Genomic DNA, 27,610 nt, shown 5'->3' with positions numbered 1-27,610 from the left:
TCCCACGCCTGGCAACTCCAACCAGCCCCATCAACCGGGGGTGACAATGCACCCCCTACCCTCCCTGCTCCCAAGGGAGCTACGAGCGGCTCTGCACTGTGGCCATAAGTCCTGCTGGAGTGGCCGCACATGGCAATCATGACTAATTGGCAATCTGAGGCTCACCCGGCTCGTGACCCCAAGGGCACCTTTCTGCAGCCATTATCTGGGAAGGGAAGGGAAAACGGACCAACCAAGGACAGCCAGGGAGCGAGCGTGAAGAGATTGTTTTCCTCAGCTTTCAAACCTGGGCTCTCCTGGCAGGGCTTCAAGAAGACTGAGTCATTACCTGTTTATACCCACAGGCCCACGTCTCCATGACAAATGCTACAAATGAAACTGGCCAGGAATTGGGAGGCAAGGTACATGCCTTTCACTTTCTGAGAAAGCTGCTGAACCTGCAGTCAACAGCTTGGCCCAGAAGCCTGCAGCCCCATCACAGGGCCAGCCCCACGCACCTGCAGGCACCCTGGCAGCTCAGCCCTGGCCAACACCAGGCCCTTTTTAGCCTTTCCTCTCCCCTCTTCTTTCTGATAATTCCCAGGGTAGAAGACAGAGGGGGAATGTCTTGTAGAATCTCCCTGAATTGGGGAATGTAAATGAAGGTTGCCAACTGATGGCTTTTCTCCAAAACCAGTTCTCTTACCACAAGGGATTTGGTGCTACAGACCTTCAATGTATTCCTTCCTCCCTTCTACCCAAAACCAAAAAACACCACATCTGGAAGTGGAGCTGTGCCGGGATATCAGTAGATTTGTGAGGAATCACCGGAAATCCCAGCGCTGTGGGGCTGGCCAGAACAGCTACTAGCACAGGCCTCCGACTCCTGCAACTACGCAGTTGCGCTCACATGCCCATGCGCCCCACACACACAGGGAGAGGGGGAGAAGCTTCAAATGGCGCTCCTATGAGCCCTCTAGCAACTCACACAAGCCAGGCTTGTTGCTTTGGGGCTTCCTGCGACTTTCCCATTTTTAAGATATCTTTGTAAGCTGCACTAAAAAGACTCAGATACCAACTACTGTAGAGGCATTTGAAGAAATACAGGAGGGCATGGCACCCACTGTACTGGACTGTCTTGCTTTTAAAACAAGTGCTCCTAAGATGGAGCCAGAGAGACCATCATGGGCAGCCTGGGGCTGAGAGGTGCAGGTCCAAATCCCAAAGGACACTGCCCCAAGCGTGTCCTTTCACAGGGGGCAACAAGCACCCCCTCACCCTCCATCTCAGATTATCAGAGGTGGCACAAGACCATGTGAAATTCCTTGGAATCTTAACCAAAAAAATCAAGAGCATTTGTGTTTGATTTTACCTAACTCATGACTACACATGATCCATTTAAAACAAATGGACACAGCAGGAAGGGGCTTTGAATTCTTTCTGAACACATCAAACCCTCAGCATGCCACCGCTCACAGGCCATGAATGAAGGGACACTCTCTCCCCCACACATTGAGAAAAGACAGAGGACAGTGCATGGATTTCAAGAATAATAAGTCTTTTTAAAAAAAAAAAAAAACACTGTATTATTACTGAACACTAACTTTAGAGCTTTGAAGGAACTTGGCATGTCATCCAGCCCAAGTATGGAAGATTAAAGCTCAGAAAAATCACATTTGAGTATCAGTATTTGTCTTTTTGCAACTTATTTCACTCAACATAATGTCCTCAAGGTTCATCCATGTGGTAGTGTGGGTCAGGATTTCCTTCCTTTTCAAGGCTGAGTAATATTCCATTGTGCAGCTCACATTTTGCTGATGGCTTCATCTCTTGCTGGACACTCACATTGCTTCTACCTTTTGGTGACTATGAATAATGCTGCTGCAAACACGGGCGTACAAATAGCTCCGAGCCCCTGCTTTCAATTCTTTAGTGTATATACCCAGAAATGGAATTGCTGGACACTAGGATAATTCTACTTTTAATTACTTTTGCACCAAGATAATAAAAAATAACTAGTCGTTCTTTAAAAATTAAAAATAAAAACTTTGGATAATAAAGTTGAACTTCCTTAAAGAAACAAACAATTCAAACAACTATCTCACAAGTCTCTAGGATTAGTATCAATTTGTGGCAAACAAACCAAACCACGTAGCATACTGACTTACACTATTAGTGAGGCATATTTCTGATGACAAAGTGGTACCAAAAATAGGTCCAGCTGTCCTGAAAATGTTTTCTACAAAGTAATTTCCTGTGAAAAGACAAAATGTCAGCCAGGCACGGTGGCTCACACCTGTAATCTCAGCACTTTGGGAGGCTGAGGCGGGCGGATCACGAGGTCAGGAGTTCAAGACCAGCCTGGCCAACATGGTTGAAACCCTGTCTCTACTAAAAATACAAAAATTAGCTGGGCGTGGTGGTAGGCACCTGTAGTCCCAGCTACTCGGGAGGCTGAGGCAGGAGAATTGTTTGAACCTGGGAGGCGGAGGTTGCAGTGAGCTGAGATAGTGCCATTGTACTCCAGCCTGGGGGACAGAGAGATTCTCCACCTCAAAAAAATAAAAAAAGAAAGAAAAAGAAAAGACAAAATATCTTAATGTTCACTAGCAAAGCACAGTGCTCCACAGATTTCTATTATGCAGCTGCCCATACTACATTTCTTTTTACTTTTTTCTTTTTTTTTTTTTTTTTCCGAGACTGGTCTTTTTTTTTTCCCCCCGGGGGGGGGGGGTGGGGGGGCATCCCCGCTCTGTCCACGCTCTGCCTCCCAGGTTCACGCCATTCTCCTGCCTCAGCCTCCTGAGTAGCTGGGACTACAGGTGCCCGCCAACACAGCCAGCCAATTTTTTTGTATTTTTAGTAGAGACAGGGTTTCACCATGTTAGCCAGGATGGTCTTGATCTCCTGACCTCGTGATCCACCCACCTCAGCCTCCCAAAGTGCTGGGATTACAGGCGTGAGTCACCGCACCCGGCCCTACCCATACTACATTTCTAAAAGCAATTTTATGAAAATCAATTTTGAAATAATATCTGAAAACTCGAAGTCCACTGCGTTAAATGAAATGAGTAATCAACATTTCTATCGTATCTCTGTCGAGATTAACGACATAGGAAAATCTGGATTACGCCACAAGGGAAATTTAAATCTAACATAACCAAGGCTAACAAAAGCACTTGTACATAAGGGACGGGCACAGGTCACGGGTCCCCTGTGCGGGTGGGAGACACTCTAGAACAGACGCTGTCACCTCTTGGTGATCTGGCTCGGCTCCTGCAGATCGGGGTCGAGGTCAAAGACCTCATTATCCAGCAGCCTTCGCAGCGTCACGTCGGCCAGCTGCTCCATGACCTTAAACACCTCATCCAGGTTCAGGAACATGGAGAAGTCACGCTCCTTATTCTGCGTGGTGATTCGGATGGTATCCGTCAGAAAGACATTGGACGTTCTTTCTAATTTCTGGATATCAACCCACGGAACTACAAGTTTAACTGTAAGAGAAAAGGGTGAAATACATATTATGCCATAAAATTTGAGCCAAACTTGAGTGTGTCGGCAAGCAACTATCAAAAGCTCTCCTTAGGCCAATGTGTAAATGCCTTTTTAAAAAATCTTTTAAGTTCAGGGATACAGGGATACACGTGCAGGTTTGTAATATAGGTAAACTCATGTCATGGGGGTTTGCTGTACAGATTATTTCATCACCCAGGTGTTAAGCCTGGTACCCATTAGTAATTTTTTCTGATCTTCTCCCTCCTCCCACCCTCCACCCTCAAGTAGGTGCCTGTGTCAGTTCTTCCCCTGTATGTGTCCATGGGTTCTCATCATTTAGCTCCCAGTTCTAAGTGGGAACATGTGGTATTTGGTTTTCTGTACCCGTGTTAATTTGCAAAGCATAATGGCCTCCAGCTCCATCCATGTTCCTGCAAAGGACATGATCTCATTCTTTTTTATGGTTGCATAGTATTCCATGGTGTACATGTACCACATTTTCTTTATCCACTCTACGAATGATGGGCATTTAGGTTGATTCCATGTCTTTGCTACTGTGAATAGCGCTGCAATGAACATACGCACGTATGTGTCTTTATGGTAGACAACTTATATTCCTTTGGATATACACCTAGTAATGGTATCGCTGAATTGAATGGTAGTTCTATTTTTAGTTCTTTGAAGAATTACGATACTGCTTTCCACAATGATTGAGCTAATTTACACCAGCCAATACCATTCTGGACATGGGAACAGGAAAAGATTTTATGATGAAGATGCCAAAAAGCAATTGCAACAGAAGCAAACATTGACAAATGGGATCTAATTAAATGAAAGAGCTTCTGCACAGCAAAAGAAGCTATCAACAGAGTAAACAGAGAACCTACAGAATAGGGGACGTTTTTTGCAAACTAGACATCTCACAAAGGTCTAATATCCAGCATCTATAAGGAACTTAAACAAATTTACAAGAAAAAAACAGACCACTGCGTTAAAAAGTGGCCAAAGGACATGGACACTTTTCAAAAGAAGACATACATGCGGCCAATAAGCATATGGAAAAAAAAAAGCTCAACATCACTGATCATTAGAGAAATGCAAATCAAAACCATAATGAGATGCTACCTCATACCAGCCAGAATGGCTATTATTAAAAAGTCAAAAAATAACAGATGCTGGCAAGGTTGTGGAGAAAAGGAAACATTTATACGCTGCTGGTATAAATACCTTTAAACCAGAGCAGGAAAGAAGAGCACAGACCACTAGCCAGCTGTTGTTCAAAACCCAACTCATATTCTAATGGTTTTTTTAAAGACCTCGGTAAAACTTCCCAAGCTGCTGGCTACTGCATGTTTCAAAGGAACACTATTCTGAAATACCAAGTTAACAACATATACCTTTCTCAAGAATATTTAAACTTCAACAGTTATGCAGAAGTTTCTGAATCTACACAAATTCTGGTTTCAAACACAGCATTCACGGTGTAAGCTATGGGAAAAAGAGGTGTGTAAATGAGGATCGTTCATGATCTCGTTCAGAGAAATGGACTTAACATTTAGCCTGTGTCAGTAACATTTGTTAGAGTCTTAGAAGACAGAGTATAAGTAGTTTTTATGAAACTTTAAAAAAGTAACGTAGTACAAACGGTACATTTTAGAAACACCTGGTCTAGTCTCAGAAAGGTTTCTAACAGCAGTAGCCAGGGCTGGCAATACAGAGCCAGCAGGGAGAACAGAAAGTCTAAACATCTGGCGGCTTGCTATCATCAGAGAGGCATGCAGAACACCTGAAAATCAGAAATGTCACCACATACTAGGAATCATTTATTTTTCCTGATTTTTTTTTTTTTTTTTGAGGCGGAGTCTTGCTTTGTCACCCAGGCTGGAGTGTACTGGTGCGATCTCAGCTCACTGCAACCTCCACCTCCAGGGTTCGAGCGATTCTCGTGCCTCAGCCTCCCGAGTAACTGGGACCATAGGCATGCACCACCGTGCCTGGCTAATTTTTGTATTTTTAGTAGAGGCAAGGTTTCCACTGTGCCTGGCCTATTTTTTCCAAATCTTATCCTCCTAACACAATAAGGTTTAGTAAGTGTCAGAAAACAATTCATTTTCCTTTTCAAATAGAGAATGACTATTTTTATTTTTACCATTTCTTTCCATTTATCTTGCAATACCACTTTCAGTGCTTTAATAATTTTAAAGGCCACATTTCTGCATCAAGATCGACAATAAATTTCTCCAGCTACTTCTAGCTGCTTTCATAAAAACTCTTTTATACACAGGTATATGCTCCACCTACACCACCAACTTTCATTCATTAAGCATCTCCTTTGTGAAGCGCCCGCTCTGCATTGAAGGAGCTTGTTCACACAAAAAAAACAGACATGCATATTAGTAAGTGACCACTGACTTGCTGGGACTCAGCATAAAAATGCAAATACAGTACAAATAATATAGGGACCAGGGAAGGCCTTCTGGAGGTGACAAAATCTGAACTGAATTTTGAAGGATGAAGGATGAATAGGAGTTTCCAACAGGCTAAGTACAGAGAAAGGAAAGAAAGGCAGGTGTACTTTGAAAAGCATTTCAAAAAGAAGGAAGGTGGCCAAGGTTAGGTCAGGGCACACTCCGAGGGTGTGGAAGGGCTGTGCAGATAGGGTGTATATCCTAGACCATCAGAACCAAGGCTGGCGAGCTGGAAAAGGAACACCATGTTCCAGAAGCCAGCCACAGCAGACCCTCAAGAGAAGCTCCTCTCACTGGTTCAACTTGAAATACAAATGAAGAAAGAAAACAAAATTACACACTCATATATGCAGCATCCATACTACCCAACATAAGTACTTGAAACAATATTTGGTTCTGAAAGGAGTTTCCGTGGGAATGACTTTTTAAACACTCAATATACAATTGACACTTGTGGCTTCTCTTTTTCACGTTGGAATCCCATTGCCTAGGACAATTCCTGCCACTGGATAAATAGGTGAGCAGTGAATCAGTGCACGAATCTCAGGGAGATAGTGAAGAATTCCCCTTCTGGAAGTGACTGCATATCCAGCCAGTCTTCCAAGGGGCAGTCCTGACCTTCAGCGCCAGGAATTTTTTTAATGGGCTGCTTTGTTAAGAAGCAGGAATATGTTCTCCACTTTGAGAAATATTAAGCCATCAGTGATAACACTGTGTTTTCTAAACAACTTACAGTAGTAAAAACCCTTTAGTGGCTATATAAAGTGAACTATACAGGATGTTTCTTGAAGCAGTAGAAAAAGTGAATTCTCCAGATCTAATCCCCTGCTAGCAGTAGCATATATAAGTAATCAAGTGTCACCTGGTGTTATCTCCACCATTTATTTAAATCTGTCCAACTCTTCCTGTTAATGGCCCTTCCCGGGAGCAGCACTGAGTCCCGAGGGCCAACTTTATCTTGGAAGAGCCTGCCAGGCCTCACTTACGTTCCTTGCCCAGGAAGAAGGAATAGAAGCAGAGGTGGTTGATGCTGAGGTACAGCCAGCCCTGGCGGGGCACCCTGCCCTTCCAACAGCAGCAGGAGTAGTAGGTGACCAGCTTCTCCACCTCGGGGAAGTTGAACCTGGCCTCAAACTTCACCAGGGCTTCTCGGAACTTCTCAGGTTCCTCCTCCTGCTCAGCGAGCCTGCTGCTGGTCTCCTCGGCTATCAGAGCCTGACACAGAGAGATGACAGTCCCTGCTCAGTGAGCCAGTAATGGGAAGGCAGGGGGTGCAAGGGACGGGAAGCAGGAGGGACTGAGGTGCACAGGCCCCCAAGAAGTGTGCGCTGCTTCAACGACAGACACACCTGACGAGGAGAATGGCTCAGCCGTGTCATCCGTCAGCCACCCAGACACACGGCTGCAGCAGAAAAAAAAGAAACAGCAGTCGGGGTCAGAAAACCCAAGAACCAGTCTCTCACTCAGCCACTTACCAATCATGAGGCTCTGGGCAAATCATTTGACTTCTAAGCCCAGTTCCCAAACAAACGATCATTTTCTTTTTTTTCTTTTCTTTTCTTTTTTTTTTGGAGACGGAGTTTTGTTCTTGTTGCCCAGGCTGGAGTGCAATGGAGCGATCTCAACTCACCGTAACCTCCACATCCTGGGTTCAAGTGATTCTCCTGCCTCAACCTCCCAAATAGCTGGGATTACAGGCATGCACCACCATACTGGGCTAATTTTGTATTTTTAGTAGAGACGGGGTTTCTCCATGTTGGTCAGGCTGGTCTCAAACTCCCGACCTCAGGTGATCCACCCGCCTCAGCCTCCCAAAGTGCTGGGATTACAGGCGTGAGCCACCACGCCCAGCCACAAATGATCATTTTCTAAATCTTCCCTACAGGCATATGAGGATAAAAGGACTGGCTCCGGCCTGTGAACTCAGCATCAATCCCAAAGAACTATCCAACTTTAAGATAAAAGTTAGTCCTTTGAGTATCCAGGTGCGGTGGCTCACACCTGTAATCCCAGCACTTTGGGAGACGGAGGTGGGCAGATCACTTTAGGCCAGGAGTTCGAGACCAACCCGGCCAACATGGTGAAACCCCATCTCTACTAAAAATACAAAAATTAGCCAGGTGTGGTGGTGCCACCTGCAATCCCAGCTACTTGGGAGGCTGAGGCACAAGAATCGCTTGAACCCCAGAGGCAGAGGCTGCAGTGAGCCAAGATTGTGCCACTGCACTCCAACCTGGATGACAGAGTCCTCAAAAAAAAAAAAAAAAAAAGTTAGTCTTTTGAGAAAAACTCATGAAGATCTTCCTCATTAGGTTCAAAAATGTTGGTATTTAAGGCTACTACCTGCCTGACTGTGTGGCTCACTTTGTAGCCTTAAATGGATATTGGCCAAGGTTCCCAAGGTCATAAATAACCTCCAAAGCATTCAGGTCTATGGGAAAACAAAACATCTAAATCTACAATTACTTGCCAAAAATGAGTAACAAGTAGTGTCCTTCATAATCTGGGGTGGTGGCAGAAGGGCCTAGAATTCAAGCTTGTGGCCTATTTGTTCCTAATTGACAACTCATTGCTAACATCAGAAATCTGATTTCCCATCCCTGGGAGCTCACCGCAAAATCCTTCCCTGAAAATATCTTCTTGGTACCTCCATGTGAGCAGTTGTTTAGGAACTCCTGGGCCCCAAGCCTCACATATGCTACCTGATTATAAAAATACATTTATCATTCAAATCCCAGCTACTCAGGAGGCTGAGGCAGGAAAGTCCTGTAAGCCCAAAAGTTTGAGGCCACAGTGCACTATGATGGCACCTGTGAACAGCCACTGCACTCCAGCCTGGGCAAAACAGCAAGACCCCATCTCTCAAAATACACACATATATATATATATATATATACTTCTATCATTTATTTTTATTAACATTTCCCTTTTTTTTTTTGTAGGTATGTCTCATGAAAAGCTATGTCCCTCAAGATAAGACTACTTTTTGGGTATTGTTATCAAACCCTGCACTACAAGCTATTTTCAAAATTAAACCTAAGCATTGACATTAAAATAACAATGTAATTTAAAATTATTATTATTATTATTATTTTTTTTTTGAGACAGAGTCTCGCTCTGTCACCCAGGCTGGAGTGCAGTGGCGCGATCATGGCTCACTGCAAACTCCACCTCCCAGGTTCATGCCATTCTCCTGCCTCAGCTTCCCAAGTAGCTAGGACTACAGGCGCCCGCCACCACGCCCGGCTAATTTCTTGTATTTTTAGTAGACACAGGGTTTCACTGTGTTAGCCAGGATGGTCTCGATTTCCTGACCTCATGATCCACCTGCCTCCCAAAGTGCTGGGATTATAGGCATGAGCCACCACGCCCGGCCTAAAATTATTTTTAAAAGAAACCTGGAGGCTGATGAAATTTCAAGTGATTTTTATTTTCTTCATTATGTTTTTCTCTATTTCCCACATTTCATTTAACAAGACATTATACATTAATGAAGTACTAGTTAAGAGAGATGAGTATTTTTCAAAAGCATATCTAATATATAATGAGTGCTGAGCTCTCCCCTTGCCCTGGAAGTGAGGCGTGGAGGGGTCTTTATGAAGGCTCCGGAGCAGACAGGCAGCAGGCATGGCTGCAGGGTGGGACCCAGTGGCTCCTGATGCAGCCATGAGGTGGCGGTGCTGAACCCTGCCTTCCTTGAAGTGTGGTTTCTGGTTATAGGCACAGCTTGAAACAGGGATTTTTTAAAAGTTTTCTAGAGTCATCAAAGGTTCAGGATATGAGTAGAAAAGCCTCTATTCCCAGATCCTTAGGATTTGGCCAGAGGAAAGGGAGATCAAATGTCACGCTATACTCCCAGGCTCAGACCAGGCAGGCCCCACACTCCTCAGCCCTGCCTCCTCAGGACTTATTTTTCAAAGCATTTTAGCTTCGAAGTGTCACGGACTAGAATATGTCACCCCAAAATACGCCACTTTGGCATAAGGATTATTTTGAGCTGAAGAAAACTGAGAAACCGCAAACATCAAAAAGGCTCTCTGTCTTCCCCTGGCATTTGCCTAAAAACAGGACCTGTTTTTAAAGGTCCATTTGTCAAGGTGTGTCCTGCTCCTGTACCAGAAAGAGGACTTTGACTCTCAATCACCAGAAACAGCTCTCGACCCTCCCAAGTCCAGAAACAGCCCTGAGAGGAATCTACATAACAAACCTCACTAAAATAATCCTTAGCTTCCATGAGTTTCCCACACAGTACACTGCCCCCAAAAGCCTAAAGGCCTTTTCCCTAGTCTTGTCACCTTTCTACAAATGCACTGTTCTTTGCTGAGATGCTATGTAAGCCCAAGTGCTAACCACCCCTGTGAGTTACTCATCACTGAGTTTCTGTTACACATATGCATGCTTTTGTGTTCAAATAAATTCTGTTTGGCTGGGCGTGGTGGCTCACATCTGTAATCCCAGCACTTTGGGAAGCCAAGGCAAGAGGATTGCTTGAGCCCAGGAGTTCGATACCAGCTTGGGCAACATAATGAGACCTCGTCTCTACAAAAAATAAAAACATTAGCCAGGTGTGGTGGTGTGTGCTTGCAGCCCCAGCTACATGGGAGGCTGAGGCAGGAGGATCACTTGAGCCTGGGAGGTCAAGGCTGATGTGAGCCACGATTGCACCACTGCACTCCAGCCTGAGTGACAGAGCAAGACCCTGTCTCAAAAAAACAACCAACAAAAATAAACTCTGTTTTTCTCTTGTTAATCTTTTGTCAGTGTAATTTCCAGGGCCCCAGCCATGAAATCTAGGAGAGTCAAGGACAAGTTTTCTTATTCTACAGAAACTGTTTTAAAATCACTGTAGCGAAAGTTAATTTTCTTCCTCCAAATTAAGAAGAGCAACACCTAAATCAAATAACCACTACAACTTGCATTAGACCAAGAAACGCAGGGTAAGTGTGGAAAAACAGCGCTGAATGGGGCCTTTCTGTAGCCACCCCAGTGTGATCTGACCCAGGGAAGTGAGCCACAGTTGGCTGGGCCAGGATGAGAGCTGACCCGAGCTCACCATGGCCTAGCCCACCCCCTAACCCCACAGGCCAGTATAACTCCAAGAAGACATTGTCAAGCTGGCTGGACTTGGGATGCCTTCCCTTTCACCAAATCCCACAAGTATCCCCCAGTCCCCAAAGGAAAAAATTTTGTTCCTCCAAAATCAAAAATCTGCTTTGACACTCTTTACTAAAAGCCATAGCACTTGAGGTATTAGAAAGCCAAGCTTTTTGCAGAAAACAAACAAAATCGAAGGGCTAGGAGGTTTTACCCTAAGGAAGGAAAACTGTATCACATGCTAATGTTTTAAAGTATTTAATGAGAGAGTTAAATTTAGAATGAGAAACCATCTCTCCCAGCCCAATGGGGCTTTTAAAGCACTGATTACCCATCATGTTATTGCAGTGAGGCCAGTTATATAAGACTGTAACTCACAGGAAGTATCACAGATACCTCCCAAAATATTCCTCTCTTGCCAACTCAAAACTTAATTGGCTTTCATTACATTTAATTTACATATTTTAAGAATAAACATCCACTTCTAGCAGGAGGAAAGTGGTAGATCCAACAGAATAGTGTGACAAGATGTCACAACTGCCAAAAAAAAAAAAAAAGGTGATTTAAGAAGTCAAATAATGTGTTGCTCTGCGAAAACATAAATCTTAACATTATTTTTTTTCCTGGGATAAAAAAGGGCCTTCACTCCTGTAAAGGGTAAAAAAAACTAAGCCTGAGAATAAAGTCTTTTTTTTTTTTTTTTTTGAGACAGAGTCTTGCTCTGTCACCCAGGCTGGAGTGCAGTGGCTCTATCTCGGCTCACTGCAAGCACCACCTCCCGGGTTCATGCCATTCTCTTGCCTCAGCCTCCCGAGTAGCTGGACTACAGGCGCCCACCATCACGCCCAGCTAATTTTTTTGTATTTTTTAGTACAGACGGGGTTTTACCGTGTTAGCCAGGATGGTCTCGATCTCCTGACCTAATGATCTGCCTGCCTCGGCCTCCCAAAGTGCTGGGATTACAGGCATGAGCCACCGTGCCCAGCCAAGTCGTTTTTTTAACATGTCAAGTGTATTTTGCTAGACTGACTACAAAGTTAAGACAGGTGATAAATGAAACTTATTTGGCATTACATATTAAGCCAAAAAGTTCAGTTAGTAGAAAAAACTGTTAGTACGCTACAGTGTTCGGAATGTCTTAAGGAAGAAAGATGGAAAGATGGGGAGAAACATTAAACTCAAGGGACCTACCTTTACCTTCCCTTTGACAAAACTGGCAATGTCATCTTTATTATCAAAGACGGACAAGGTGTGGAGGAGATTTTGTTCCAGCCAGTCCCAGTGCTGGTTGATTTCCTCTAATGTTGCACCTGGATTTGAACAGAAAAAGATACAGAGATTAAAAAATGCAATAGAAGTAATTCCTAGAACATGAACTCATTTTCCAAATATTGTGTATCCCCATGTTGATGTTAAAACATCTGGCCTTGGCCAGGCGGAGTGGCTCACACCTGTAATCCCAGCACTTTGGGAGACCAAGGTGGGCGGATCACAAGGTCAGGAGATCGAGCCATCCTGGCTAACACGGTGAAACCCCATCTCTACTAAAAATTTAAAAAATTAGCCAGGTGTGGTGGTGGGCACCTGTAGTCCCAGCTACTCGGGAGGCTGAGGCAGGAGAATGGCGTGAACCCAGGAGGCGGAGCTTGCAGTGAGCCGAGATCGCGCCACTGCACTCCAGCCTGGGCGAGAGTGTGAGACTCTGTCTTAAAAAAAAAAAAAAATCTTGCCTTTCATACCCCGGGCCACAGTTTGCCAGATGAAAAGGAAGCCACCCCCATCGGGGCCGTGGTGCTCCTCCCTGCAGCACTGGGATGTGCAAGTGTCACTCCCACTGCCACAGAGATGGGCCAGGTGGCCAAGTGAGTTACCGCTGGGACTGTTCTATGACCATCCCACCCACCCTACTAAGGCAAAGAACTCTGACCATCTCCACTCAAATGACAGAAACATTTCTAATTATTCAGCTACTCCGGCATGGAACAAGCCCCAAGTAGCAGACCAATCCTGAGCAGCCTTGCAAAGTTCTCCCATGAAAACAAGGGTCCCTTCAGGAGGTACTGAAGCCCAAGTCCATGGAGGAAAGAGCCTCTTGCCAGGGCCAGGGGCTGCCACTTGCACCCAACATCGCTGCAACACAGCAAGCAAGGGCCTAGGAAATTTACGGCTTACAAATGCATACTTCATATCATTTACAGCAATGACCGTTAAAAACATACATAAAAAGAGGTCTTATAGTACATGTTAAAACAGAAACACAAAAGCATTAAATCACAGGCGTAAATTCATTTCTTTCAGTGACAATTTTTTAAAATCACCACATTATTAAAGCATTAAGCAAAAAGCTTAGTCATTTTAGTTGTCTGTATTTCCTCTCTATTCTCATCATCTCTATTGGACAATGGGCACTTTAACACACGGACTATTTCCAGCTCCTCATGAAGGGCCTGGCACACAGCAGATGCTCAGTAAGGTCCACCGACTAGAAACACACACGGTCCTGGACAACAAAAGGCACGTGGGCATCAGGTGTTTCTACTGTAGGCAGGTTTCCAAAATGGGAAGCAGGAGATATTCTAACCTCAAAGAAATTAGACAAACAACAGAGCTGAATCATCTAGCCAGTGTGAGAGGGATATGGTGCCCGGAGCCACACACCACTTACCCAAAAGCCAGATATGGACCGGGCGTGGTGGCTCATGCCTGTAATCACAGCACTTTGGGAGGCCGAGGTGAGTGGATCACTTGAGGTCAGGAGTTTGAGACCAGCCTGGCCAACATGATAAAACCCCATCTCTACTAAACATACAAAAATTAGCCAGGCATAGTGGTGGGCTTCCCCTAATCCCAGCTACTTGGGAGGCTGGGTCAGGAGAATTGCTCCAACCTGGGAGGCGGAGGTTGCAGTGAGCCGAGATCACGCTATTGCAATCCAGCCTGGGTGACAGAGCAAGACTCCGTCTCAAAAAAACAGCCAGGCATGCATTTTGCTCCATCATCTTTCTCTCTGCATGTTATGTGCAGCCTTCCTCTCCCTGGAATGTAAATATAAACACCCCACACAAGAAGGTGTCAGGGGACTGACTCTGGACTTGTGGCTGCTTTGGAGTCCATGAGAACGAAAAACATCTATCTGTAGTAGGACTATTGTTCTGAGAAGGCACTTAGGGAGGGAATAAAAAGAAGTATCTAATAAAATACTTCATAAGGAATAATGAAAGTTTAAAACAATGGTGCTTATTTTGTATTTTCCCGATTTTGGGGCAAGGCATTGGCCAAAGCAGTATCCTTCAGTCATCACTAAAGCCAGTGTTCTCATCAGAGCTGGGAGGGCCAGCCCAGGCTTCTCTCTGCCCAAGGTCTCTATTTATAGGCCATGACTCCTGTAGGAGTGTGCTCATGGTCCCTACACCAAGAGCACTTGGTCAGTGACCCTGCCCTGCTGCCCCTCAGTCCCACCTCCCGTGTCCTGCTCTCCATGGATCACAGAAGCCCAAGCAGCAGCCCACTCAGGTGTAGCAGAAGCTTCCTCTGAGGTGAGAGGTCTCCGTCCTCTTGCTCTCCACTTCCTGCCATCTGGGAGGGCTCCTGCGGTGCCACGAAACCCCTGGTCCTTCAGGCTCCCCATCCCTCTTACAATCGGGAAAGCTTATTTTAAAACAAAATCAAACCCAGCTACTCTAGGCTCCCCAGCATGATTCTCTTGAAGCTTCCAACCTTTCCCTACCTGCACTGAGGCCCAGAGCGTCTGCTTGGTTCCTCAGCTGGTTATAACACACACCATGCTGGCCCGACTTAGGGGTACATGTGGTTTACCTGCCTCTGGCTTAAGTCTCCCTGTCCTGTTCAGTGCTCCCAGGTGGCAGGTGTGTAGGTGTCAGCCACAAGAACACCCTCATCTAAACCTAGTGGGCCAGCAATGGTGTCTCTCTATCACATCACTAAGTCGGGTTTCACCCAAGCTGATAATCTTGCACAAGCACCTGGGGTAGCTCAGGGCTCTGCTTTTCCTTGGTACTTTAAGACCTTTTCTTTCTAGGTCTTTATCATTTATTAGCCATTACAATAAAACCTGTTACTCAGAATACTTAAAGAAAAAAAAAAGTGAAGAATAAGCTAAAAAGGGAGCGTTTTATGGGACCTCGATCTTTTGCTATTTGTTTTCATGGACTCATTGATCCAGAAGAAGAGAGAACCAAGAGTTGCAGGAACGAAGAAGAACTAAAGCAGGGAGAAGACTCACCTTTGTGGTGCTACTCTGTTCCAGGTGCTATCTCACTGATCTGTGATGAAGACTGAATGAGGAAATGGAGGCTCAAGTATTTGTCCAAAATCATATCAAATGAAGGGCAAACCAGGGCATGAAATGACTCTCTACAACCTCGAAGTACCCTAGGATCCTTCCATAAAAAGCTATATTTGAATTATTATTATTATTATTATTATTATATTATTATTTTGGAGATGGAGTCTCTGTCACCCAGGCTGGAGTGCAATGGTGTGATCTTGGCTCACTGTAACTCTGCCTCCTGGGTTCAAGTGATTTTCCCACCTCAGCCTCCCGAATAGCTGGGACCACAGGCGCACACCACCATGCTTGGCTAACTTTTGTATTGTTAGTAGAGACGGGGTTTCACCATGTTGGTCAGGCTGGTATCGAACTCCTGACCTCGTGATCCGCCCGCCTTGGCCTCCCAAAGTGTTGGGATTACAGGAGTGAGCCACCACGCCCAGCCCTGCTAATTTGAATTTTTAAGTATCATTTGCATCATCCTCAGGCCCAGTTCTTGCTATGGCTGGGCATTAAAAGAGATACTTTGTGCTTCCACTGACAGCGAGCTCTCTCCCTCTACTCCCATCCTCCCAAATGCATCCTTTCGGACGACCCGATACAGGTTTTCACTTATCCTGCTATTAAGCTCACAGGGGCTAACACCGTTAACTGATACCAGCTAACCACATGCGTCTTCCTCAGCTGATAACTTCAGATAACATGAATAAATTATCATCAAGCCCCAACACAATATATCCCTATGGAATTAAGATTTGAGACAAAGTCATCAAAAAACTAGACTTTTGTTCTTTACAAAATTAATTCTACCTATTGGGAAGGAGCTTATCATAGAGAAAGATAATTCTAAAACAAAAACAAACCCACATCTTAAAAGAGAAAATAAACCACACATAAAAAATATCTATCACTGAGCTATAGTAAGCTTTTGTTCCAATCTACCCTGCTCCTGAATATAAGACATAACTGTATGCTTCTCCCAGCAAAGACAATCAATATGATGAAACTTTTCCACCCTACTGGCTTCTATTTCCTAGAAAAGTTGCCAAATGGCAGGGAAATTTTCCAGACTATAATTTCCTCTGCAGGAAAGTCTTATGATGGGTTCCACAAATTCCACAAATCAATGCAAGCCGACTGCACATCCATCACCACAAAAGATTAAAGGGAAAGTCCTTTAATATATGTCACATATCACAGTTCTCAAACTATACTACAGCAGTTTTTCAAATTACATAAAGTAGCACATCTGAAAATACCTTTTTTCAAAAAAAAAATAGAAAACAGAATACATGCAAACTCCTAAGGATAGCTACTTATTTGTAAAATATGTGTTAGAGTTGTGCACACACACGTGAATATATTTCTGTCTGTAGGTCATGGTCAAAAAAAAATTGAAAGCCACTGCATTACAGACATACAAGCAGTGGGAAGGGTAGAGAATAGAAAACAAGAAAGTGAGAATGTGTCATCCATTGAAGACGCAGGATGATAAAAAGCCTACAAATTAACTCAGTACCACAGCAATGTTCTCAGCTGCTTCTGCTGACTTTCCAAAACCAAGACAGAGGACAGCCACTATTATGGCCTGCATTTTGTCTCCCCAAAATTCATGTTGAAGACCCTGCTCCCAATGGGAGTGTGTCTGGAGATAGCACTTTTAAGGAGGTGTAAGGTTAAATAAGGTCATTAAAGCAGGGCTCTAGTTTGGCATGACTGGTGTCCTTATAAGAAGAGACACCGTGGAAGTGCATCCACGGAGAAAAGGCCATGTAAGGACACAGAGAGAAGGCTGCTGTCTGCAATCCAAGGAGAAAGGAGACCTCACCAGAAACCAACCCTGCTGGCACCTTGATCCTGGACTTCCCAGTCACCAGAACTGTGAGAAATAAATGCTTGTTATTTAAGCTACTCAGTGTATGGAGGGGGATGGAGCGGGGGTAGAGGTGGGGAGCAGCACTAGCAAACTAATGCAGCTGTCTAAAACCAAAATTTATAGGAATATTGTGGACCGTCATGGAAGTCCAATTAGCGAAACTACACCTGTCTTATTAAGACCTCCAATTTTTCAAAAAAAAGACTTTTTCATTTTCTAAGAAAATGAAAGTCCAGTGAATCTTAAACTTCAACCACATAAGAAGTCAAAAGTCAGAGTTATAAATGCCTCTGCAAAACTAAAATTCAGTATTAGAAACCTCAGGTAAGACCACAAAACAAAAAACACTGATGACTTAGGAGTAACCAAATCCATGTTCTAAGAGCAACCAGAGGTGGTCAACAGAGGACATTTTCTGGATGCCTGACATGTGTCAGAATTTTGTTCCATACACCATACACATAATATCACTTATCTCCATAAAATACATAAAAAACAAGGTAACTGCCAGTATTTTAATTTTCTAGTTGAGAAGAGCAAAGTGAAGAAAATAACCAACCCGAAAGCCAATTCATCTGACTCGGGCCTGGCTCTGCCCATGACATCATCATGGATGGAAGCTCCCAGTGGCTGAGTCACACTGAAACGCACACACAATATTTATTCTCTTAGGTTTTTCCCAGAGGTATTTTCAGGAAATAAAACAAGCATCTCGTTGTCTATGCCCACAGCTCCTGCATGGACACTGCCACAAAGAACTTGATCCAAGCTTGTTTTCAAAAGCAGCTGCTTCTCTCTGCACAGTAAATATCCAATGAATTAAGTGCCTTCTCCAGCCACCTAAGTCCTAATCAACAATGAAACGGGCATTCTGTGTGTATAGTTCAGATCTGTTCCTCTGAAATGACAAGACATTTCTCTACAGGCCAAACACTAACCATCTACTGTCTAAATGCCTGGGCTAAAAGCCATACAGACTACAAAGGAGCTAGTTAAAAGTTAACTGTCATGGCAATGTCATTCCCAAATCTCACTCAACACTCACCCTGTGCAGGGTAACTCAGGATCACAGAATTCAAGCAAAAATTACAAATGAAGGAGGGAAAGGGTTGGAACAAAACGCCTTTGATTTTCAGAACGCTGACATTCTTCAAGTGAATACTGTAACATCTAATCTGTAAGTCGAAAGCAGTATCTTTACAAGAACATAAAAAAGTTCGATGATCATCCCATCATCATGATTTACAAGATTTTCAGTCAGGTATATTTCTCACTATAGAGTTTAAGAAAATAAGCTTTAAATGTTTCTTTTTACAAAATTTCCTTGGCTTTTTTTGCCTTCGAGTGAAATTAAAGAGTCCTAAAAGTGAAAAACAGACAAACTTAATCTCTTGGACAGTAAAAGTAAAATAGCCTTTTAATTTATAATTGAAGTGGTCATTAAAATGTCCTTGTATTAGTACCATTAGACACACTTTTCAGAAATAAAAGCAGGAATAGAAGACACAGGAAAAACATAATCTATGATCAAATGAAAAATCAGTAAGTAGAAACAGAGTCAGAAATGACACAAAAAATAGAATCAGTAGACCAAGACATAAAACAGCTATTATAAATATACTCTAAGGCAGGCACAGTGGCTCATGCCTATAATCTCAACACTTTGGGAGGCCGAGGCAGGCAGATCACCTGAGATCAGGAGTTTGAGACCAGCCTGGCCAACATGGTGAAACCCAGTCTCTACTAAAAATACAAAAATTAGTTGGGCGTGGTGGCGGGTGCTGGTAGTCCCAACTACTCAGGAGGCTGAGGCAAGAGAACTGCTTGAACCTGGGAGGTGGAGGTTGCAGTGAGCCAAGATCACACCACTGTACTCCAGCCTGGGCGAAAGAGCAAGAGTACATCTCAAAAAAAAAAAAATAAAATAAAATAAAATAAATGTAAATATACTCCATACGTTCAAATGGTAGAAGAAGGCACAGGCCTGTTAAGAAGCCAAATGGAAGACATTTAAAAAGACCCAACTCAAACCTTTAGGAATGAAAAATATGGTATTTCCATAAGATTAAATCAATATGGGGGAAAAACCAATTATTTAAAAAATGGATAAAGTTAACTATTGGGTTATTAAAATAATTACATAGAAAAAATAACTAATTAGTGTTTTGATTACACATATGTACAGCATACCTCAAAAATATTATGGGTTCAATTCCAGACCCATGAAATTAAGGAAATATCACAATAAAGCAAGTCACACAAATGTTTTGCCTTCCCAGTGCATATACTGGCCTGGCACAGTGGCTCATGCCTGTAATCCCAGCACATTGGGAGGCTGAGGCGGGCGGATCACAAGGTCAGGAGTTTGAGACCAGCCTGGCCAACATGGCGAAACCCCGTCTCTACTAAAAATGCAAAAATTAGCCAGGTGTGGTGGCATGCACCTGTAATCTCATCTACTCGAGAGGCTGAGGCAGGAGAATTTCTTGAATCCGGGAGGCAGAAGTTGCAGTGAGCGGAGATCAAGTAGCACAGCACTCCAGCCTGAGTGACAGAGTGAGACTATCCCCCCAAAAAAAAAAATCAAAGTTATATTGACACTATACTGTAGTCTATGAAGTGTGCAATTGCATTATTATGAATCCTCCCATCTCCTCTCTCCTGCTGTTTCTGGTGGCCTCTGACCATGTATTTGTATGGTGTTGGAGACACAGCCAGTGGCTATGGGAGGAAGGTGCTTTCTGGCTGGCAGTGTGTTTACGACTTCCAATTCTTACACCAAATGCACCTGGCTAAATCTAAACAACCAGCTGTCTATTAAAATAATGAATCCTCCTCTTTTATAAGGTAGACGTACAGCCATCACAAGGTACTGTACTGGCCTTTAAGGCATTTTGTTCCAAATACTGCATGGGAAGAGTAAAATGTTCTCTCTTTGAGAGCAGTGGTGACAATCACAGATGACCAAACTTGAAGAACGCAGTTTTCACAGATTGTCGTGGGGGACGTTGAGATTAGGGACAGGCATACCTTGGAGATAGTGTGGGTTTGGTTCTAGACCACCACAATAAAGCAAATATCACAATTAAGTGAGTCACTCACAGGTTTTTAAATTTCACAATGCATATAAAAATTATGTTCACAGTATGCTGTATAGTCTATTAAAGTGTGCGAAAGCATTATGTCTTCTAAAAAGTACATATCTTACCTAGAGAATACTTTATGGCTTAAAAAAATGTTCATGATAATCTGAGCTTCAGCAAGTCGTAATCTTTTTGCTGGTGGAGGGTTTTGCCTTAATGTTGATGGCTGCTGACTGATCAGTGTGCTGGTTGCTGAAAGTTGGGGTGGCTGTGACAATTTCTCAACATAAGACAACAATGAAGTTTGTGGCATGATTGACTCTCTCTTTCACGAAGATGCTGTTGATAGCATTTTGCCCACAGTAAAACTTATCAAATTTGGAGTCAATTCTCTCAACCTGCTGCTTTATGAACTAAGGTTTATGAAATACTCTAAATCCTTTGTTGTCATTTCAACAATGTGTGAAGCGTTCAACAATGTTTCAACACCCTCTTAACCAGGAGTAGATGCCCTCTCAAGAAGCCACTTTCTTTGCTCATCAGTAAGAAGCAACTCCTCATTCATTCAAGTTTAATGAGATTGCAGCAATTCAGTCCCATCTTCAGGCTCCACTTCTAATTCCAGTACTCTTGCTGTTTCCACCACATCTGCAGTGACTCCCTCCCCTGAAGCCTTGAACCCCTGAAGCCCTCAAAGTCATCCATGAGGATTAGAATCAACTTCTTCCAAACTCCTATTAATGTTGGTATTCTGACAACCTTCTAAGAATTACAAATGTGCCTCAGGCATCTAAAATGGCAAATCCTGACTATAACCTGCGGCAGCAGCTGAGACACCTGCGAAGGGATGCACCTTTTCTTCTGTAGGCTTGAGTCAAGAACTCTCGGTCATCTTGGTAATACCGGGTTGGATGTCCAAAGTTGCAGAAAAAAGACCAGAACGTTCAGGAAAAAACTTACTGTATCCAGCAATTCAGATATGGTGGAAGTGAAGTCAGTGTTCCAGGAAGTTCTTCCAAAACAAAGGTAAGTTGTCTCTGGAAGATGTAACCACAGTGGTGGTATGTAAACCCAAATTTTTACCCTTAAAATCTCTCACTCTGGTAAAACTAGAGAAAATGCACCAAGCAGCACAGGATACAATTCGCCAACAAGAAACGGCAGAAAAGGAACAATGGCAAATAACCCACTGGATGATACCTTAGCACTTTAGGGAACAATATGCCTTATCTACTATTTAACAATAACTTGGCTGGGTGTGGTGGCTCATGCCTGTAATCCTAGCACTTTGGGAGGCCAACGCAGGCAGATCACCTGAGGTCAGGAGTTCGAGACCAGCCTGGCCAACATGGTGAAATCCTGTCTCTACTAAAAATACAAAAATTAGCTGAGCATGGTGGTGGGGTGCCTGTAATCCCAGCTACTCAGGAGGCTGAGGCTCGAGAATCGCTCGAACCTGGGAGGCGGAGGCTGCAGTCAGCGGAGATCGTGCCACTGTACTCCAGCCTGGGCAACAAGAGCAAGACTCCATTTCAAGAAAAAAAAAAAAAAGGCCAGGCACGGTGGCTCACGCCTGTAATCCCAGCACTTTGTGAGGCCGAGGTGGGTGGATCATGAGAGCAGGAGTTTGGAACCAGCCTGGCCAATATGGTGAAATCCTGTCTCTACTAAAAATACAAAAATTAGCCGGGCGTGGTGGTGGGTGCCTGTAGTCTACTCGGGAGGCTGAGGCAGAAGAATCATTGAATCCGGGAGATGGAGCTTGCAGTGACCCAAGATCGTGTCACTGCACTCCAGCCTGGGCAACAGAGTGAGATTCCGTCTCAAAAAAAAAAAAAAAAAAAAAATGGCTCACGCCTGTAATCCCAGCACTTTGGAAGGCTGAGGTGGGCAGATCACCTGAGGTTGGGAGTTTGAGACCAGCCTGACCAACATGGAGAAACCCCATCTCTACTAAAAATACAAAATTTGCCAGGCATGGTGGTGCATGCCTGTAATGCCAGCTACTCAGGAGGCTGAGGCAGGAGAATTGCTTGAACCTGGGAGGCAGAGGTTGCAGTGAGCCGAGATCATGCCACTGCACTCCAGCCTGGGCAACAAGAGCGAAACTCCATCTCAAAAAAACAAACAAAAAAAAAAACAAAAAAAAACAATAACTAGAAAATAAGGTGCAATGAAAGTAGTATTTGTTAATAATATCAATAAAATTGATAATATTCATATAAATAATATAAAAATGCCCAAGATTGATAGAACTTGTATTGTGAATTTAAACACTCTGGTTTGTATTAAACATAGCAGTTATCAACTTTGAACCAAATTTTATGCGATTTTTTTTCTCAAGTCATGTTTTTAGAATTGCAAATTAAATTATTCACTATTCTTACTGCTTTCAGTTTTATAGATAACATTCTTGGACAAAAGGAACTAAATACAACATTTATATACAGAGCATGTTTACTTTTTTTTTTTTTTTTAATACAGAGTTTTGCTCTCGTTGCCCAGGCTGGAGTGCAATAGCGTGATCTCGGCTCACTGCAACCTCCGCCTCCTGGGTTGAGGCGATTCTCCTGCCTCAGTCTCCTGAGTAGCTGGGATTACAGGCACCCACCACCACGCCGAGCTAATTTTTAGTATTTTTAGTAGAGATGTGGTTTCATCACATTGGTCAGGCTGGTCTTGAACTCCTGACCTCAGGTGATCTACCCGCCTCGACCTCCCAAAGTGCTGGGATTACAGGCATAAGCCACTGCTCCCAGCCTACATTTTTATTAAAAACATGAATTTGAAGATATATTCCAATCTTATATAAAGTTCATGTTGGGTTTTTACATTACCTAATTAGAAAAAACTTTTTTTAACCAATTTTCTGTGCCATGTTATGTTAAATACTATTAAATATCTTGTGTGACCAACCAATCCTACCAGTAATGACAAAACTGTGTCTTAAAACAAATCTGATTTTTTTTTTTTGAGATGGAGTCTCGCTCTGTCACCTAGACTGGAGTGCAGTGGCACGATCTCAGCTCACTGCAACCTCCACCTCTCAGGTTCAAGCAATTATCCTGCCTCAGCCTCCCTAAGAGCTAGGATTACAGGTGCCCACCACCATGCCCTGCTAATTTTTGTATTTTTAGTACAGACGGGGTTTCACCATGTTGGCCTGGCTAGTCTCAAACTCCTGACCTCAGGTGATCTGCCTGCATCAGCCTCCCAAAGTGCTGGAATTACAGGCATGAGCCATCGCGCCCAGCCAACAAATCTGATTTTTAAGAAACCCTCACCTATTCTGTAGTCAGCTAAGCTTTTAATTACATTAATTTCAAGGACTTGAGAATTACATTTCTGCCTTTATCATCCAGGTATCAAACAATTACAAATCTAAAAACGGTTACTGTAATTATCTATATAGGCCTAAATAATATGGATTTGAAAGACCCCAGGAGGTCAATATACATATTAAACTTGGATTTTTAATTCTAAAACACTGTACCTAAGCCTGTAATAGATCCATTGCTAAGAGTATCTTTGTAAATTCTGCATATAATTCTTGGGGGTTTGTCTCAGTCAATAACAGGCAATTTAAATTAGCATCGGCCAGGCCAGGCGCAGTGGCTCACGCCTGTAATCCCAGCACTTTGGGAGGCTGAGGGGGGCAGATCACGATGTCAGGAGATCGAGACCATCCTGGCTAACACGGTGAAACCCCGTCTCTACTAAAAATATTTTTAAAAATTAGCCAGGTGTGGTGGTGGGCACCTATAGTCCCAGCTACTCGGGAGGCTGAGGCAGGAGAATGGTGTGAATCTGGGAGGCGGAGCTTGCAGTGAGCCGAGATTGTGCCACTGCACTCCAGCCAGGGCGACACAGCGAGACTCCGTCTCAAAAATAAATAAACAAATAAATAAGCATCAGCCTTAAGGCCTGGTTATTAGGCCCTGTGGGGAGGGTAGAAATGTGATCATTCTTCAGTTAATTGTTATTGATTGGTAGGTGATTATTAAGTAAATGGAAAGCTTTGGGTATTTGGAGAATAACTTTCTATAATACTAACCATTATTTGGTAATAGAATTTAAGAATGATGAAAGGTATTACATATTTTAGAAATTTAAGTAAGGTCTAGATCAGAGTAGTAAACAATGGAGAAAAGTGTGCCCGTGTTTTTCTCCAGTTTAATTTTAAATAATATACTATTGTACTCTCATTTTAAAAGTCTGCAGGGAAAAAAAAAGTTTTCAAGGAACACAGATTAAATTCACTGTTCAAATATGCATCCTTAAATGATTTAAAATTTGCTGTGTGAAATTTAAAGGTGTTTTTAAAGACCTAAAATAAAGGTACTACAAATAAAAAAAATCAAAAAATAAAATGGTGAATTCTTTCAGCACGTTTTCAATTTACTTTGCCCAGATGAATCAGAGGAATCACTATCTATGCAACTACAGCCTTATGAAATGCATTTCTTAAATAGTAAGACTTGAAAGTCAAAATTACTCCTTGACCCATGGGCTGCAGAATGGATGTTGTATTAGCAGGCATGAAAGCAACATTAATCTCCTTGTACATCTTCATCAAGCTCTTGGGTAACCAGGTGCATTGTCAATAAGCAGTAATACTTTGAAAGGAATCTTTTTTTTCTGAGCATTAGGTCTCAACAATAGGTGTGTTAGTCTGTTTGCACTGCTATAAGGGAATACCTGAGGCTGGGTAATTTATAAAGGAAAGAGGTTTAATTGGCTCACAGTTCTGCAGGCTACATGGAAAACACTGCACTAGCATCTGCTCCTGGTGAGGCCTCACGAAGCTTACAATCATGGCAGAAGGCAAAGGGGGAGCAGGTGTGTCAAAAGGAGGGGGGCGGGAGAGACAGAGGAGGAGAGACAGAGAAAGACAGAGCAGAAATGAGAGAAGGGAGAGGCCCCAGGCTCTCTTAACCAACCAAATCTCGTGTGAACTGAGCGAGAACTCACTCATCACCAAGGGGATGGCACTAAGCTAGCAGTCCCCAAACTTTTTGGCACCAGAGACCAATTTTGTGGGAGACAATTTTTCCATGGACCATGGGGGATGGTTTTGGGATGAAACTGTTCCACCTCATCATCATCAGGCATTGGTTAGATTCCCATAAGGAGCACTTGACCTAAATGCCTCGCATGCACAGTTCACAATAGGGGGTCACACTCCTATGAGAGTCTAACGCCACCACTGATCTGACAGGAGGCCGAGCTCAGGCAGTAATGTGCGCTTGCCTGCCGCTCACCTCCTCCTGTGTGGTCCAGTTCCTAACAGGCCACAAATTGGTACCAATCTGTGGCCCGTGGGTTGGGGACCTATGCACTAAGCCATTCAAGAGGGATCTGCCCCCATGACCCAAACACTTCCCACTAGGGCCACCTCCAACGTTGGAGGTCACATTTCAACATGAGATTCGGAGGGGACAAAACACCCAAATCATATCAGTGGGCTTCAGATATTCGGTAAACTATGCTATAAACAGATGTGCTGTCATGCAGGCTTTGTTGTTCCATTTATAAAGCACAGGCAGAATACATTTACCATAGTTCTTAAGGGCCCTAGGATTTTCAGAATGGTCAACAAGCACTGGCTTCAACTTGAAGTCACCAGGCATGTTAGCCCCTATCAAGAGGAGCTTTGAAGCCAGGCACTAACTTTTCCTCTCCAGCTCTAAAATTTCTAGATAGCATCTTCTTCCAACAGAAGGCTCTTTCATCTACACTGTTTTATTTATTTATTTGTTTGTTTATTTATTTATTTATTTTGGAGACAGAGTCTTGCTCTGTCGCCCAGGCTGGAGTGCAGTGGCGCGATCTCGGCTCACTGCAACCTCCGCCTCCGGGGTTCATGCCATTCTCCTGGCTCAGCCTCCCGAGTAGCTGGGTCTACAGGCGCCCACCACCATGCCCAGCTAATTTTTTTATTTTTAATAGAGATGGGGTTTCACCATGTTAGCCAGGATGGTCTCGATCTCCTGACCTCATGATCCGCCTGCCTCGGCCTCCCAAAGTGCTGGGATTTACAGGTGTGAGCCACCACACCTGGCCATCTACATTGTTTTAAAGTCAGTTGTGTAATGTGGCCACCTTCATCAATGAGCTCTGCTAGACCTTCTGGATATTATAACTCACTGCAGCTTCTCCATCAGTACTTGCTGCTTCACCTTGTACTTTTATGTTATGGAGATGGCTGCTTTCCTTAAAGCTGATTAACCAACATCTGCTAGCTTCAAACTTTTCTTCTGCAGGTTTCTCACATCTCTCAACCTTCACAGAATTTAGGAAAGTGAGAGCCTTGCATGGATTAGGCTTTGGCTAAAAGAGATGTTGTGGCTTGTTTGATCTTCTATACAGACCACAAAAACTTTCTCCATAGAAGCAATAAGTCTGTTTTGCTTTCTTATCACATTCACATGTTCACTGGAGTAGCAATGTTAATTTCTTTCAAGAACTTTACCTTTGGATTCACAACTTTAACTGTTTGGCCCAAGAGGCCTAGCTTTCAGCCTATCTCAATTTTTGATATGCCTTTCTCATTAAGCTTAATCATTTTTAGTTTCTGATATAAAGTGAAAGACATGCGACATTTTCTTTTACTTGAGCACTAGAGGCCATTGTAGAGTTACTAATTAGTCTAATTTCAGTATTTTTGTGTCTCAGGAGATAGGGATGCCCAAGAAGAAGGTGGCCCAGTGGGTGGAGCAGTCAGAACACATACAACATTTATCAATGAAGTTCATCGTCTTCCATGGTTCATGGCACCCCAAAACAATTACAACAGTAACAACTAAGATCACTGATAACAGATCACCATTAACAGGCATAGTAATAATGAAAAAGTCTGAACTACTGAAAGTATTACCAAAATGTGACAGAGACACAAAGTGAACACATTCCAACACTGTTGGAAAAATAGTGCTAACAGATTTGCTCAGTTCAGGGTTACTATAAACCTTCAATTTGTAAAACATGCAGTATCTTCAAAGTACAATAAAGTGAAACACAATAAAAGGAAGTACACCTGTAGTTAAATGTATTCTAACACCATATAGAGCTTCAAAACCTTAAAATCTCATTCAACTATTCTTAACAGCAATATTGACATTATTTAGAAATGGTGTGTGTGTACATATCTTAGATAAACACACAAACAATTATGGGAACATTGTTAGAAATCAAGATTTTCAGTACAAGAGGAAAACAAATATAAAATCAAAGTTAAGTTATAACTATGTAGTTTTACGGTTGAATTTGAAAAGTCAGTATGAACTCATTATTTATTTTTCTTTATCATCACACACACTTTTTA

At 43.2% G+C, this 27,610-nt stretch overlaps 1 protein-coding gene and 1 pseudogene across 2 annotated transcripts in view; one reads left to right on the top strand and one right to left on the bottom strand.

Moving 5' to 3' along the window:
- The window catches only part of TBC1D8 (TBC1 domain family member 8), a 144,629-nt gene that overhangs the window by 40,022 nt on the left and 76,997 nt on the right, over positions 1-27,610 (bottom strand). For both annotated transcript variants that reach the window (XM_032176695.2, XM_032176696.2), the window contains exons 3-5: positions 12,228-12,346; positions 6,929-7,157; positions 3,233-3,473 (exon numbers count right to left, since the gene is read on the bottom strand). In XM_032176695.2, the coding sequence (XP_032032586.1) occupies positions 3,233-3,473; positions 6,929-7,157; positions 12,228-12,346 (589 nt within the window). The remainder of the gene's footprint in view (positions 1-3,232; positions 3,474-6,928; positions 7,158-12,227; positions 12,347-27,610) is intronic.
- LOC116483039 (BBSome-interacting protein 1-like) lies at positions 21,198-21,642 on the top strand (annotated as a pseudogene).

The sequence above is a fragment of the Hylobates moloch genome, unplaced genomic scaffold (genome assembly GCF_009828535.3).
Source record: "Hylobates moloch isolate HMO894 unplaced genomic scaffold, HMol_V3 SCAFFOLD_15, whole genome shotgun sequence".
Lineage (NCBI taxonomy): Eukaryota > Metazoa > Chordata > Mammalia > Primates > Hylobatidae > Hylobates > Hylobates moloch.
The sequence above is the reverse complement of the archived record's forward strand: the minus strand, read 5'-3'. Positions and strand labels throughout refer to the sequence as shown.